Source organism: Pangasianodon hypophthalmus, chromosome 17 (genome assembly GCF_027358585.1).
Source record: "Pangasianodon hypophthalmus isolate fPanHyp1 chromosome 17, fPanHyp1.pri, whole genome shotgun sequence".
Taxonomy (NCBI): domain Eukaryota; kingdom Metazoa; phylum Chordata; class Actinopteri; order Siluriformes; family Pangasiidae; genus Pangasianodon; species Pangasianodon hypophthalmus.
The window spans coordinates 3,234,930-3,251,267 of NC_069726.1; the positions used below are offsets into that span (position 1 = coordinate 3,234,930).

Here is a 16,338-nt window from a genome sequence, read left to right on the forward strand (position 1 = left end):
ATTCACTTTAATTCAGTTCATCATATGCAAAAAGACCTGAACTTTCTAAATTTCTAAATAATTAAGCATAAATGTTTTGATTTTATTTGATTATAAACCTCACATGCTGTAAAAATGACATCTTAGCAAGCAAATGTATCTTTATTATAGTCACATGTGTCTATTATTTCCTATTATAAGATTCTAATAATCACATATATGATTATTAAATCTCTTTCTAGACATTTTGTTACTCATTTCAAACTTGAAATAGTCTTGTTCTCTAGGCAGATATTTTTTTCTTACTTGAAGCATTTATTTCTAGAAAGAAGCAAAATTATCCGCCAGTAGAATGAGAAGATTTAAAGCTTGAAATAAGAAAAAGCATCTAATAACAAGCTGAATAATCTTAGATTTGAAATATTAGAGAAATATTAGATCAGTTTGCCCATATTCAAGATATTTTTACTTGCTTAGATATTTTTTTGCAGTGCACTTTTCATCAGTGTGCTTGACGTCACTGTTCTGTAGTTAGATTTGCTCCCCAGGCCTTGACTTCCCCCTTTTCTAAACGAGTTCCCTTTCCTTCATCTTTAAATAACCTTTTTTCCCCTCTCTGTGAACTTCTCCATCCTCAGATTCTTATCATGAATGAACTTCGCATAACCCCTTATTTCCTTTGGCTCCAAAACAGAGAAGAGCGAGTCAGGGCGCATGTCAGGAGCCAGGGTCAGTGTGTAAGATCCCACAATCGGCTGTTTGTCCTTCTGTCGCTTTGAAATCTGGAGCGGCTTTGGATGGACAACAGAGCTTCACTTACTCAAAGCTCAAGTTAAAGCTACTGAACAACGAAAACTCCAGGTTACTCAGAGTGTGTGTGTGTGTCTGTGTGTCTGTGTGTGTTACCCAGTTCAATGTTTAACTTTTCCTCGTCCCAATCCCCAGCTGCTGTTTCAGAAAACATTCACAGCAAGGTGTGTAATTGCATTTTATGGCCCGTTCAGCATGACGGCTGTCACAAGTAAGTGTCAAGAATTAACCACTTAGAAAAAAAACAAACCGAAGAATGAAACTGGAAATAATTCTCACGAAACAAAACAAAATAAAAAAAAAATCCAGTAGACTTTCTCAAATTCCAGCATGGCCCTTCTTCAAGCCTGAGCCTCAACGGTCATGACCTTTGCCTCTCCAGTTGCTCTTCAGCTGAATGCCCCATATTTCCCAGCATGCCTTACTTCGACATCCACCATCAACATGACAGCAGTAATCTACTTCTTTTTTTTTTTTTTTTTAAGAACATTGCATCCTTGAGTTCCATAAATGCTGCTGTTGGGGCTCCTCAACGGTTCTTTGGATCATCAAGAGTTCTTCGTTTTCTAAAAATATCCTATTTTCTGATAGGAGAACACTCAGTTGTAAGCTCAAACCTTTAAGCTGAAGAACCGTTAAAGGGTTTTAGAGTTGACAGTTTTGTGTGAGACTGCACCCAGCTGTGTGTCGACCACAGATTTCAGGTGAATAGTTAATGAGTAGTTAATAAAAAGGCTTTTTGCTTTAGCTCAGTTTGGTATAACTCCGCCCCCGGTCTCTGGGCCCTGCCTCACAACAGTTGTAGGTGACATTTTGACTAACAGCTGGAAGGTTTTTTAATTTGAAATTAAATTTATATCATGTTCCATTTTAAAAAATAATTAATTTAAAAAGAGATAACAATGTGCAAGACTTTTATTACTTTTATTACAAATTTGTTACACCAGCTGTCTCTCTCTCTCTCTCTCTCTCTCTCACACTATCTGTCTTTTTCTGTCTCTGTCTCCATGTCTCTCTCTCTCTGTTTATCTTTCTCTCTCTCTCTCACTGTCTCTCTGTTTAGCTTTTCACTCTCACTGTCTATCTGCTGCTCTCTCTTTTGCTATTTCTCCCTCACTCTCTCCCTCCCTCCCTGCTTTCTCTCACTCTAAATCTCTCTCTTTCTCTCTGTCTCTTTCTCTATATCTATCTGTCTACCTCTGTTTCTCTCTCTGTATACCTCTCTCCTGCCCGCTTTCCCTGGCTCTCTGTTTCTCTGTCTACCTCTCCTTTCTCTCTCTCTCTCTCGCTCTCTCTGTCTCAATAGCACGTAATGTGACTTTCAGCCTACGCATAAGGTCACGGCACAAACACCTTTGAAAGCTTCGCTCCAAGGCTGTTATCTTTCTGGAGAAAAAAGAATATGCGTAGTATAAAATGTAAGATTTCTATGATTGGCTATAGCAACACTGCTGTGTATCAGACTAAAGACTGTGAGTCGTTTCCGATCATATTGACACTGTGATCTTTTGTCCTTCCCCTGCACACCCACTCTGAGCCAACTTCACAGGTCGTGTACTTCCAGAGCAAACATTTCCCCAAACCGTGTGAATGTGAAAAGGGTGGCTCAGTGCCGACCAATCTCACAGAGAGACCAGATAGAGATTAGAAGTTTGCAAAAGGTCACGGCGAGGGCAAAGCGAGCACATTTGTGCTGTGTGCTCACAAAGATTCATTCCTTCTCCCAAAGGTAAGAAACTCTCCACACGACCCAATACATCAGAATGACCTTTAACTAACCTTCGTAGAGCAGTTAAGATAGATGCCACGAGGACTGGAGGAGACATTATGGGGTGACTCGGGTAGTTTAGAGGCTCAGATACTTTTCAGGTGGACGGTTTCTGTCTTTGCTGCGAAATGGCTGTAATGATTCAGTTGTTTTGACAGCACCAGCTCGTTTTACCAAAGCCACTGACTTTGGCCATTGACATGCCCGGGTCATCTCTGTAAGAAAAACCCGCATGCAGGCGTCGAACTGGTTTACGGACTTGTCTGTGGGATCTAAAAGATAAATAAATAAACGTGTCATTTATCCAAAAATCCATCTCATTTATTCTGCAGTAGAACTCGCAGTCTAGTTAGCAGATTCTCTTTTTGCATCAAAGCGTTCACTAAATGAATTCAATTATAATAGACGCTTCTATTAGATGCGTAAATTAGATTGTCTGTGATTTATTGTTCCTGGAGAATCTCATCTGTTTCTCTGAGATGAATTCAGGATAAATTCAAAAACTGGATATATTCAATCCTTTCTTCTTATAAGAATTCTATTTTTATTGAAACACAAGCCAGTTTTCTTTCCAAGTAAGCACTTATACAATAACTTGGCTGGCTAAAAAGGTTAAATAAAATTATTTTTAAAATAAACAGGGTTCTTGTGAGTTTGTCCCTCTTGTGAAACCCTACAATTTTCTTACAGAGAGGCTTCCAAGTAGAAGCTAAAGAACCCAAAAGGGAAGGGAATAATCTGGGAAATAATGTTAGACATGCTGTTGGGTCTATGATCAGAATGTAAAAAAGAGGCATAATAAAGATACATCCATTTTTTGTTATGGATTTTAGCATACCATACAATTACTTTACATTCCTAATTATTTTTGCACTTTTATCCAAAGTGAAGGTTAAGTGCCAAACAGTGGCTTTCTGGCTTTGAACTCATAACTTTCTAGTCCTTATAACAGCCTTATAAGATGAGTTAGTTGCAAATTTTGATCATATTGAAAAAGTTTAAAAAAACAACAACAAAAAAATACAAATTGAAAACATCCTGTTCTATGGCAACTCGTCACAAGAAATTCAGCCAGAGGTTCAATTCAAAATCTCACCTTTACCTGAATGTCAGTGGGTTTCATTTAGGAAGCCACAAATAAACATACACTCACATAGCGACATGTTTAACATGCAGGTTTCAAATTCAAGCATAACTGAAATTGCAGTGGGACAGGGGTGCTACATCTCTGGACTCTGAAACCATTGAGAATGTTATATAACACTAAAATACATAAGCTTCACATCCACATCTCTCGCTCTAGGACTTCCATAATCTTGGTGTCATGTAAATGTGTGGGTCTTTTTTTCTCCCATGCAGATACGTGAGTACGTGGAGATCTATAAGGACGATCCAGGATGAGAATCTGTCATTCTTAAAATTGCTTTGGAGCCATTGTGTGTGTGTGTGTGTGTGTTTTTTTTTTTTATCATTACAGTGAACATGTGACTGGCGAGTGTTATTGTGTCATAGAATGTAAGAGCCAATCAGGTTCCAGTATGCAAATACAGACCATATAACCTTATTTTACCAGGGAGCGGAGAAGGACACATGTAAGGTTGGGTGTGTTTCAATTTGTGTATTCGTCTAATCTTGTTTTCTTGATGAAGGTCAAAGTGTAGGTGACTATGTTAATGACTTTCTTTTGTAAAACTTCAACATTTTTTATTCAATATAATAAAAAAATTGTATGGCCTTCAAAACAAGTCTTCAGTCACTGCACATGAACAGCCTTTGACGAAGGCCGTATAGAGACGATGCTCACTCAGTGTCATTCTGTAATCAAAAGTAAACATTCACCGGAGTCTCAAATTATCCTTGCTTCAAATGACAACTCAAAGGTGACCTTGTTGCTTTTTTTTTTTTTTTAGGCAGTCATCTGAGCAGAGACGCCGTACAGCAGGGATGGATCCATCAACAATATCCTGGCAATCTGATTTGCACCTTTAAATAGAAATACTGAAAGTGTTTATGCTTCACATATGAGGTGGAATCAGGTCAGTGTATAAGTGAGAGCTTCTACATTGTCTTGAAGGACAGGACTTTACGTAGAAACAGTACACGCTTACATTTCCCCTATATGGTGGCTTACACAGAACCTGGTTATGCAACTGTTTAGCCTGGGAAATTATTGCGCAACTGTGCCATCTGCTGGACTTTCATGATCTGTGCAGCGAATTCAGAAAAATAAACTAAATCCACAAAAAATTCTTGGAAAAAGAGGCAAATAACAAACCAGGCTTATACAGATTTATACCACATCTGTGTTCAAAGCTCTATTCTGATTGGTTAGAACATTAATGATTGATTGATTCCTATTTTCTATAACTGATTAAATTTCTCTAACAGTCAACTCTGATATTAGTTTATATTAATGAGCACGTTATAATATGTTATCGTCTCTGTAGTAACAGTTTACACAGGGACTTGCATAGCAGACAGATACTCCAGATGAACCCAACTGAAATGTGTATAATTGCTGATATGGTGAAGTTTTCAGTGAGGAGACATTTATTTAACATTTGTGGAAGGAGTCTCCAGTGTCAGGGCTTTGTAACATCAGAGGTAAAGTTGTAACTTTAAATTTTCAGATACAACAGACGAGTTTGTGGCTTCTCAGTAACAAACTGCATTTATTTTTCTAAATAAGCCTGAGGGAAAAAAGAAGCTGTTAAAGAAATGTACAGTGGCATTTTTTATTAATGAAAATTGTTGACAAATTGCGGTGGTATAAGAGAAATAAAACATTTCAGGATGTGCTGTTATGGGAAAATAATCAACTTTGAGGTGATAATAGTAATTCCGCTTCATCACACCAGCATGTTGTTGATTATTTTGCTATAACAGCACACCCCTAAGTGTTTTATTCTTTACATATTGGTCGTTTTTGTAAAACAAGGTTTAATAATTTTTTTCCCCATTTCATTTTTATATATAGTACACTGCCCTAAAATGACATAAATCAGAAATTATTAAAATAAAAGATAACAGATATATACAGTTTATAATATATATGTATATATTTTAATTAAATTTACTGGAATCACTTTTTAATGATTTACCCACCAGCAATCACAGAGCTGACAGCAGTGAGAAAAAAAAACGAATATTAGAAGATGAATTATTTAATAGTGATCTAATTACTCAGCAGGTTGCACTTACGCCTGCAAATAAAAACCCAAAAATGAATCTAATGTTGCCATGGTGCTCAGAAGAACAGAGATAGATAATGAAGAAATCTATTCAATCTAAAATCCAGCAGTGTACTAAGCGTATATGCTTATACTTACTTACTTGTATGATGATTCAGAAGGAAAACATATGTAAAGAAATAACAGGAAAAGAATTCACAGCCATGTGGTTAGCATAATTAGGATGTATGAAATCAACTAGCGACAGGATGTAGCACACACACACACACATTCTGTTTGTTGGACAGTTATTTGCTCGGTATTTATTCTACCTCTCGCTCGGTATGTAGTGCAGGATGGGACCTTCAGCCTACTCGAAAGGTCACAGCACAACCTCGTGGAGGCGGCCTACCACTTCTCACCGCAGCCCACTCCATCTCCCCAGTGCTTTTCAGAACTATGTGTTCATTTTTAGTGTGTGTCACATTCTGTCATCTTCAAGAAATAGCTCACACACATACAAAAAAAAGAATTGTACAAATTTCCGCCTACAAAGACAAGTGTTGTAAACTTCTTTAGATTTGTTGCTAACAAATAAGTAAGGAATAAAAGACTCGGGGGTGTGCTGTTATAGGAAAATAATCAACGGTGTACTGGTGTGATGAAGCCTCACTAACATTACGACCTTGAAGTTAATCATTTTCTTATAACTGCACACCCTGAAGTGTTTTCATCCTCTTATTTGCAAGCATAAACATGTTTATTTATTAAAGTACGACATGTCATACTTTTTATCCATTTATGGTTACGTTTTAAGCTGTGACATAAGTCAAACATGAAACAAGTTAGTTCCTGGTCTCACTTACATATAGAGCTATAAACAGATGTGTCCTCATCAACCTCTTTTTGTCTTTCTCTTCACACACACACACACACACACACACACATCATCTCTGTCCAGAAAAGTTACAGCTTTACCACAGACTCTTACTAAGCTCTGACACTGGAGACTCCTTCCAAACACAATATTACCTGCTGAAACTTTACAAATCTAAGGCTGGTTTCATGACAACCTGCACACTGTAACCATGACAACGCTCCTACCACTTCTGCTTAGCTAACTGTTTTGGCTAATTAGTTAATTTATCTGTCTAAATTTATTAACAGCAAAAGTTACTTTTAGTAATCACCTGATTTCTTCCTAAATTTGACTATCTGTCTAAATATCTATCCATCTATTTAATTATTTTTCTGTTTATTTTTCTATTTATTTATCTATCTATTTATTTATTTATTTATTTAATAAACCTTTAATCTTGAATATAGTTTATTTAGTCAAGCTTCTCTGACAGGAAGGGCAGGGCCAGAACTAATCTTTAGCAGCTGGAGTTTCATTTCCTCTTTGTTTTAATTAGAAAAAAAATGACTTAATCCTCTAAGAACAGCTTGCAGCCTCCAGAGTTTCAGTTTCAGTTCATCTTTATTTCCTCTGAAGTGAAAATAAACTGGTGCGTTTCATTTACCATATTTCATGTTCAGCGTCCGTGTTTTTTAATGAACTCTTTTCTTATCACTTCATCATCATCATCATCATCATCATATGAGCGCTGAATAACGTAAGAATGCTCTATTATTGAGGTCTAAGTGAAACTGAACCAGACCCAACTAATAGAAACACAACTCCAGCAGAAACCTAGCGCCTCTTCTTCTGTGTTTATGTTTTTCCCATCCGTATTCATGCAAATCTCTCATCCTGCTCTATGATTGGCCAACAGGATGTGGTCTTCTGAATACTGATTGGCTTATTCGTAGAACTGTGAGCTCTCAGCCAATCGGAGTGGTGAAGGCGGGATGTCTCGAATGCGGGTAGGAAAAAAACACGACGCGACTCTTTTTCTATCCCATGCCTGCGCTTCCCATGGCGCCCGCTGCTGCGCTGCTAAGCGGGGGGACGTTTTAACTAACTATTATTTAACTTAGGAGTTTCTGTTTCACGCGTTTATTTTTTTTAATTCGTTATTTCATTTCATTTGCAACCTGGAGCGGCCATGACCGTGGAGCAGAATGTCCTCCAGCAGCACTCTCAGAAGGTAAGCGCTCGTGCGCTCAATGTTTTGCTATGCGCCAGTCTGGGAAAGTTAGCATTAGCTTAGCTAGCTAATAAACTAGCTAGCTTCTCTTAATCTCAGTCTGGCATTTATTTGCGTACGACTTGCTAGTTTTTATTTATTTATTTTTTTTTTTGAGAACTTGGTGCGTGAATTGTGTTGTGTTACGTCTACTCTAGCGTAAAATTTGAGCTAGTCAGCTAGCTAAGGAGCTAATGTTGACATGGGCTGCGTGACACGCCTAGAAACGAGTTGCTAGCCACGTAACGCCGATGCTTCATTTTGTTCTGCATACTGCTTTATTATTCTGGTACTTTTATTCTTTGCTGCTTCATTTTGACAGGTTTACTCACTGTGTCATTTAACCTGCAAGAGATTTAACACACGCTGATTGTGCAACCTCCACATTTATAATCTGTTTATAACACCTTTGTTACACTCTGGCACTGATGCACGTCAGAGTTGAATATCATGTAGCTGTTAAGTGTAAGTGTGTGTGTGTGTGTGTGTGTGTGTGTGTGTGTGAGTGAGTGTGGTGGGTGTGTACAGTATTGTCGTTAAAGTAAAATCAATCTTGGTGTTTCGGAGTTTTTTAGTTATGGACACCATTTATGACAGTATAAGTAGATTATGTAGAAAAAATAACTGTTTTTCCCCCTATTTTAATTTCGTAACAGATGGGAAAATGTGTAAAAATGTTTTCACAGCTCATCCTGTACTAATCTTGTATTCGTCCAATTAAATGCAATCTAGAAGGTATATGCTCCGCCCCCTGTGGCGTGGCTTGTTCGCAGCGAACATGGTTCCTCAGTGAGTTTTCGGCTGTGCGTCTTTTGACCGTGATCATATGACCACGTGGTACAAACATCCGGGTTTGTAGAAAATACGACCCTCTAGAAAGTTTTATCACTTAGCAGACATGAACAGACTGTATTTTTATTTTTATTTTTTTTATATCCAGTCCGAATAGGGCTTATGTCGTACGTGTCGTGTGCGCTTGTCAGTGTGTACGCACAGTATTGTCTTTAAGGCTTATAGACATAATATATCTATATGTAATAATTTTAATACAAGACTGCGCATTACTCACATCCCAGACTGAAGTCCTGCTCTCGTGTCCCTTTAAAACATTTCAAACACGCAAGACATGTTTTGTTATTGCAATCAGTGTCATCTGAGGTCCTGGTTTTTTTGGCATTGCTGCTGCTCGTCAAATCACAGTTGTGAAACGCTGTTCTGCGTGTTGGGAAAGTCGGTGAGTCATATCGTGTGAGAGGAGAGCAGCTCGGTCAGTGTACACACTGTGTGGAAGTTTAGCTGAGAAGCTGTGTCCAGTACAGAAGAAGGGAAAGTTTGTTCTGCCTGATGCGGTGTAATTTGCATAATGCACAGAAAACATGTTTTTAGTTATGAAATGATCAGTACTGTACAAACAGGTCAATCATGTGTCTTTGTTTAAAAAATAATAATAATAAAAAAGCATGTTATTTTTTACATCTGAAAATTCATGAGCTTGCAGAGGGTTGAATCAAGAGGATGTTAGTATTTCAGGAATATTGGGTTCATATCCAAATTTAAGAAAATAGAGGTGCTATAATCATTTGTACAATAATAGTTTGTATGACGCATCGTGATTCTTTCTCAAATGATACACCAAAGATCCAAAATTCATCCAGAAGTCATGTTTGCATTCACAATCCAAGAGAGGGAGAGATGTCATCACAGAAGCATGTAGTAAGAAAGAAATCACATACCTTCTTTTAAAAAAGATAGATAGATAGATAGATGTACTTTATTGATTTCTGAGGGGAAATTTGGGAACATTTTGGATTGTATGAGGCTGACAGTAAGAAAGAGCTTGACAAGACCATTGCAGAGTGCAAGATCTGCTACGCCAAGATTAAATACTTTAAACACAACCGATATGAGAAATCGTATAAGGAGCTAGCGTCAGCAGGAACAACCCCTGAACAGACACTCATAAAGATCTGCAGCCTTAATCAGTTGTAGAAAACCAAGGCATTGAGATGCATCAAGAATTATTTTATAACTGAATTGTATTGTATTGAATCTGAATCAAATCTTGAGACAAGCAGAGATTCCTATCCTTAGTGCATCCCTACTTCAGTGGAGCCATTTCCTATCAGAAGTAAGCGTAAGTGAATGCAATCAGAATTTTTATGAATTGCAAATCCATAGTAAATTTTGTCACTGTGTAATTTATTATTGCATTTACATACAATCTCTTTTGACAGTAACTTTTGTATGTAACACCTTACGTTTAGCTGAGCCGAGAACCCAGGGATCAAAATGTTAGTCTTTTACACTCATATGCACTCATTTCAGGTTATTTACTACATCACATATAGGTTTAACTGGTACACTGACGTTTATTCAAAGAGTCTTCCACTTAACTGGGATAATTTACTGAGTTTCCAGTAAATTATGCTGTAAATTATGCTGAATTATGTGTATGCAAGATTGCTGTCGCATGTACCCTGAAGTCATTTCTATTCTAGACAGTAATTGACTACCAGCACTATCCGTTTTTCCTATTACGCTTACTGTTTGGATTTTAAAAAAACTGCACTTGTTGCCCTCAAACAAGTTGAGGTTCAAACCTACCAAAAGTTCTGTTTTACATTCTGGTCTTCTGGATTTTCTAGATATTATATTCTTTGAATATAAGGTTACAGTTTTCAATTGGAGACACAGCTCATGACAGCAATCACGACGATGGTGGAAAGGTGGAAAGAGAAACAAAGCTCGTCAGCTAAACTTTACAGATTGACTTGGAAACTTGACAGACAGGAGATGTTTTGGCTCTGATGTGCCATCTATTGGATGTCACTTTTTATCCTCCAAATGTACAAAAACAACGCACGTGAGCGTGTGAACAATGGTGCTCATGACAAAAAATTGCTGTGACACTTGCTAGAGAGCTTTTTATTAAAATTAGACCGATGGCTCAGAAACAGCTGGTCTGAGAAGTGACATGTGACTCAGTGCACTGGCACCAGCTCAATTCTGAAATTAAACTGGTGCCAGGAGTTTTTTTTTTAATCCTACATGTTTTCTCTTATTATTATTTAAACCTTTATCAGGGTGAAAAGTTGTCTGCATTATTTATTGCTGTTTTTTTTTTTAAACGACTCTGGTGTCGGAAAGCTTGAGCACATGATCTGTGAGAAATCTCCAGACCAGTTTTCAGTTACGTCAGTGTCACCTAGCTGTATTGACACAGATGTGGTTTTGTCTCGTCACTTTTATTGCTCATCACTTCACATGGTTCCTTCTTTAGGCCTTGTGGAGGGCTTGTGGCAGAATTCAAGGTGGGGTCAGTGATTATTATTTTGTTGTCACTGGAGTATCTGCTTAAGAGGAACTTTGGTCTCTGTCCGAGAACGCATGTGTTTTTGGATGTATTTGTTAAGATTTTTTTGAGAAATGGCTAACTTTAGCCAAAGTCATTGACTGCAACTTTAAATTTTTATATTGCACTAATTGCCTTTTCATCTAGGTGTATTATATTGTCATAACTTTGTTTTACATTATTATAGTTGCAGTAATCATGGTTATAGATATGGGCTGTGTTTTTTACACATTTTAAGAAGTGCTGTCTAAAGAAAGGACATGTGCAATGCTGCATTTAAATTTCTCCAAAAACAATAAGAACCTTAGAAGACATCCACCCTTATGCTGTTTCAAATTTGACTTGTAGCACAATTATGCTGCCTACTTAGGCAGCCTTCTCCCAAACGACACACAGGGGAGTGATGATATCCGGTACATCCCTGGCGGTGAATAAATGTAGAGATTTGTGTGTGTTTCTTTCTGTAGCACCAACAGACGTTACTGAATCAGCTGAGGGAAGTTACTGGAACTACAGATGTTCAGCTGTTACAGCAGGCCTTACAGGTAAAGAGACCCTCTTAGCGTTATCAATACTGACTTTATATGCCGTTGTAGGAAAATGATCAATGACGGGGTGGTTTGAGGCCTGACAAGAAGGGGAGTTACTGTTACCAAGCCGCACACTCCAGCAGCACATTTCGAAGTGTTTTATTCCACTGATACCATAGCAGTTTACCAGTGGTACAATTTTGTTCATTATAGAACGATATGACATTTTTTTTTTTAAATCTGTCTATAGTTGCATTTGTAACGTTGCGTAACAGTCGCAAAACAAGTTAGTTCCTGTTTTAGCAGCTATAAACTGTATGTCCCTCATTTTCTCTTGAACTTGATAAGATAAAAGATGCAGCTTGTTAGAGAGAAACGTCAAAGCTAAAAGTCCTGTGGGGAAAAAACCCAGTTTTGGTCAATACTTTAAAATTTTTTTTTTGTTGAATCCAGCCACAGTGACATCCAACAGGCTTTCCCAGATTACCACACAATTGGTAGCTGTCCTTAATTAAATCAACATAAGTAGACTAAATCAAACCCTTTTGGTGCAAGTTTGACACTGAAAACTAAATTTTTCATCAAGTGCATCGTCAAAGTCACCTTGAATGGTCTCGTTTTCTTCCCAGGTCAGCAATGGTGACCTAGCTGAGGCAGTAGCCTTTCTTACAGAGAAGAATGCCAAAGTCCCTCAACAGGATGAAGCCACCTACTATCAAACCACACAGATCGGCAACGACAGATACATCAGCGTGGGCAGCCAGGCCGACACGAGTACGTATTTACACCTGCTCCTGGTCTAAGGGTACACAGCTTTGGGGAAAAAAGCTGTCAAAAATGTTACCAACTTTCTTATGGCTCATTTAATTTGAATTATCTAGCTACTGTTAATGTGGACAGTGATCACTTGTGGGCTTGCTTGGATGACAAATGGTTAATGTTCTACACTGCATAAATTAACTGAGAGTATTTAACGGTGTCACCTCCTTTAAATATAACTCATGACTACATGAAAAAGAATATCCGAGCTCTTAGCTTGTATGAAGAGCCAGACCTGGTAATTATTCCCACATGCTGTAAGTGCCTCTTAAAGCTTGATGGTGGTGTAAGTGTGTAGTTCACTGTAGTAGAGATCCATATATTTCATTTACATCAGTGTGGGAGTTCAGGGTGAATAAACAAAATGGCATGACGTTTGGCTCGTGTTTCAGATGTGATCGATCTGACAGGAGACGATAAAGATGACCTTCAGAGAGCCATCGCGCTCAGCCTGGAGGAGTCCAACCGGGCCTTCAGAGAGACGGGCATCACGGATGAGGAGCAGGCAATCAGCAGGTGCTTCACAGACCTCAACAAAACTCAGATTGTTCTCTACATATATATATATATATACATACAGTGTGTGTGTGTGTGTGTGTATATATATATATATATATATATATGTATGTATGTATGTATGTACACACACATACATATATGATTGTAGTGTAACTGGGCAGTGTTTTGTCTCTCAGGGTGCTGGAGGCAAGTATAGCGGAGAACAAAGCCAGCCTGAAGCGCACACACACTGAGGTGTGGAGCGACTCGCCCAACCCTCATGACAGGAAGCGGCAGGGTAACTGCCCTGTGGGGCTGAAGAATGTGGGCAACACCTGCTGGTTCAGCGCCGTCATACAAGTGAGCTCCATTGTGCCCAGGTCTCACTGTTCAGCACGGCTTTCTGATTTAATCAGTTTTATATAAAGTCATGAATGTAGGCTTGTTTTAAGGTGACATTACTGACACACCACAAGTAGAACAGAGTAGGTTTGAGGTAGTGACCAAAAGGTTGTGACTTCAAATCCCAGAACTGTCCCAGTTACCACATTTGGGTACTTAAGGCACTACAAACCATCAGTTGCTTTTCTGCAGACTCTGTGCTCTAGAGTTTTATTGTCACCCTGATGGATATTAAATATGGAATTTATATATGTTACACAATAAGTTTCTTAAAAAAAAAAAAGCTCTATAGAAATTGTTAATAATGTGTTCCATGTGGAATAATGGGATATTAGTATCAGTAAAATGAGCTTTCATGTTTATAATAGTTCTGTGTATCAGATACAATAGTTCTGTGTAAACAGATATCAAATGCATCTCTCAAAGGGAATAGGAATATCGTGGAATGTTAATTTGTCCTGATTGGGCCAAATAAATCTCCACGCATAGTGCTGTGCTGTGTGTTGATCTTCACTGGCTCGCTGTAAAACATGAGGCATGGAGTGATACGTGTTTGGGTCACTGGATACACAGTCACATGCTGTTTGCTTGCCATGTGTAATCGGACTCCTGAAGAAGCCAAAGCACATTTAAAGGCTACAGGGAGTGCTGTTGACATTCTGAGCTGTGCAGGCTTGTATATTAATAATGCAGTCAGGCCTCTTGCGCAAGAGTCAAAACAAAACACACTTTAATCACTTAACCTGAACAACAGGCTAATGTATCCCATTTCCACCACATTGTTGTATAGCAGTTACACAGGCAACACTTAAACATTGGATGTGTTTCAGTTAGGTGGTGTAAAAATGCCAAACAACAATGCGAAACAAGCCAGGGAACATTTCATTAACATAGGATTGGAAAACAGGACTTCTTACAATCCTACAGGAATCCTACATTGGCTTCATTTAAATGAACAAAAAATGTAATTAAAAATTAAATAAAAAAAATTTACAAAAGTGCCTCTAAATTATAGCGGCTGCTTAATGGTTAGTACTGTTGCCTCGCACCTCCAGGGTTGGGGGTTTGAATCCCTCCTCCGCCCTGTTGCATGCTCTCCCTGTGCTCCCCGGGACCCTGTGTAGGATAAACAGTACAGCAAATGGATGGATAGAAGCAGCTGATCTGCTGTTAAAAATTTGTACTCAATCTTTAAAATTTTATAAACGTTAAAAAGAATTTTACAGATCTTTTCAGTGTTAAATAAATATTTATTTTTTATGAATACAATTTTTTAATCTACCCCCCTACTTTCAACTCATTAATATATTAAAAAACAAAACAAAACTGAATTTACAACTAAATGACTACATTTACACAAACTCAGGAGCAAAATCTGGGGCACAAACTAACTGGGCTTTCAAGTATACCACCTTTCTTTGTGAATAAATTCTTTACGCTTGATCATTAATGATTGATAAAAAATAGATTTTCAGTTTAGATTTTCATTAATCCTGACATTTTCTGTGTATTTTATTTTTTCAGTCCTTGTTTAACCTGCTGGAATTCCAGAGACTAGTGTTGAACTACTCTCCTCCTACCCGGGTGCAGGATTTACCCCGAAACCAGAAGGTGATCTTCTCTAACTCCAGCACACTCACAGAGCAACCTGTCTGTATTCCTGCCACGCACACACACGCACGCGCGCACACACACCCACACACACACACCAGCTTATATTTCATCCCAGTGACCTTTGGTAAAGTCTCGCAGTGCCCTAGTTTCATCCCAGTGCCCTGGTTAGCCATCGTACAGGGGGAGTGAACTGAAGGAAGAACATTTTCAAGCTTTATTAGTTCTCTAGCTTTAACACTACGTCTAATCTGTGTTAAGCAGCTTCCACAGCCACTGGACCACAGTGTCTAGTAGGATTCAGTCCTGCACTCGATTTCTCGCTTGCTTTTCGAAGCTGGTGGAAAAGCAAGGCAGGGTTTAGGCTGTAATCTGTTAGCATGACAAATAGCACTCAGAAAAGGAAGGGGGAAGTCACTGGATGTAAGAAGTGACCAATTTGTTCTGTCACTCCTCTCCTCTAACCGTGGACATGGAACATGTCTCAAAATGTGAATTTCTCTCTCACGTCTCTGCTTCAGCGTTCAGAATATGAATTGTCATTGGCCGAATGAGTAGTGAACACTTAATATGATCTAATATATGAGAGAAAATCTCCATGTTAAGTGCACAATAACCAAAGTAATCGCGATCACTTCTCTCCAGATTACATTTCTGGAAGTGACAGTGTAAATTTTTGGACTTTGTTCAGTTGTACTCCTTTCATGTCAGAACAGGTACAACGATAGCAACAACCGCATTGCTTAATGAATTGTATTAAAGATTAATTACACCATAAAATCTTTTTTTTTTTTTCAAGTTAAAAACTGAATATAATTGAAAAGCATAAATCATATCAGTCTTGCTAAACATGTAATCCATCTTCCCAAGCTGTCAAAATAACATCAAGCTGATGAGTCTTTGAGTTTGAAATGAGAAATAAGATGACATACTTGGATCACATTTGATATTCATAGTTCTACACATATTTCTCTTATTATTTTGTATTTCAGCTAATTAGTGTATTTGTACGCATTGTAGTTTTTAGTATTATTTCAGATTGTTTATAGTTTTATTTTTCAGTTTTGGGTTTAGCAGAAAGCCGATTTGCTCAGTCTGTTTGCTCAGCACAAACTCCCGGGTTCCTCCCAAGCCCATCTTGCACACTGTCAATCTCAGGAGCTCCCACAGCTTTTTCCAGTAATTTGTGCCATTATGGAGAAAATAGAAGGTGTAGTTAATCTTTAAAAACATTTTAAAAAGGGTTTAACGGCCCTGCAGATTGACACGG

At 38.1% G+C, this 16,338-nt stretch overlaps 1 protein-coding gene across 3 annotated transcripts in view; it reads left to right on the forward strand.

Moving 5' to 3' along the window:
* Nucleotides 1-7,604: 7,604 nt before the first annotated feature.
* Nucleotides 7,605-16,338, forward strand: part of usp25 (ubiquitin specific peptidase 25) — a 28,537-nt gene continuing 19,803 nt past the window's right edge. For 2 of the 3 annotated variants that reach the window (XM_026943825.3, XM_053241406.1), the window contains exons 1-6: nucleotides 7,605-7,817; nucleotides 11,676-11,753; nucleotides 12,368-12,512; nucleotides 12,950-13,073; nucleotides 13,253-13,415; nucleotides 14,982-15,068. In XM_026943825.3, coding sequence (XP_026799626.3) covers nucleotides 7,776-7,817; nucleotides 11,676-11,753; nucleotides 12,368-12,512; nucleotides 12,950-13,073; nucleotides 13,253-13,415; nucleotides 14,982-15,068 — 639 coding nt within the window. In that variant the 5' untranslated portion in view covers nucleotides 7,605-7,775. The remainder of the gene's footprint in view (nucleotides 7,818-11,675; nucleotides 11,754-12,367; nucleotides 12,513-12,949; nucleotides 13,074-13,252; nucleotides 13,416-14,981; nucleotides 15,069-16,338) is intronic. The other variant, XM_026943828.3, reaches the window with a different exon arrangement.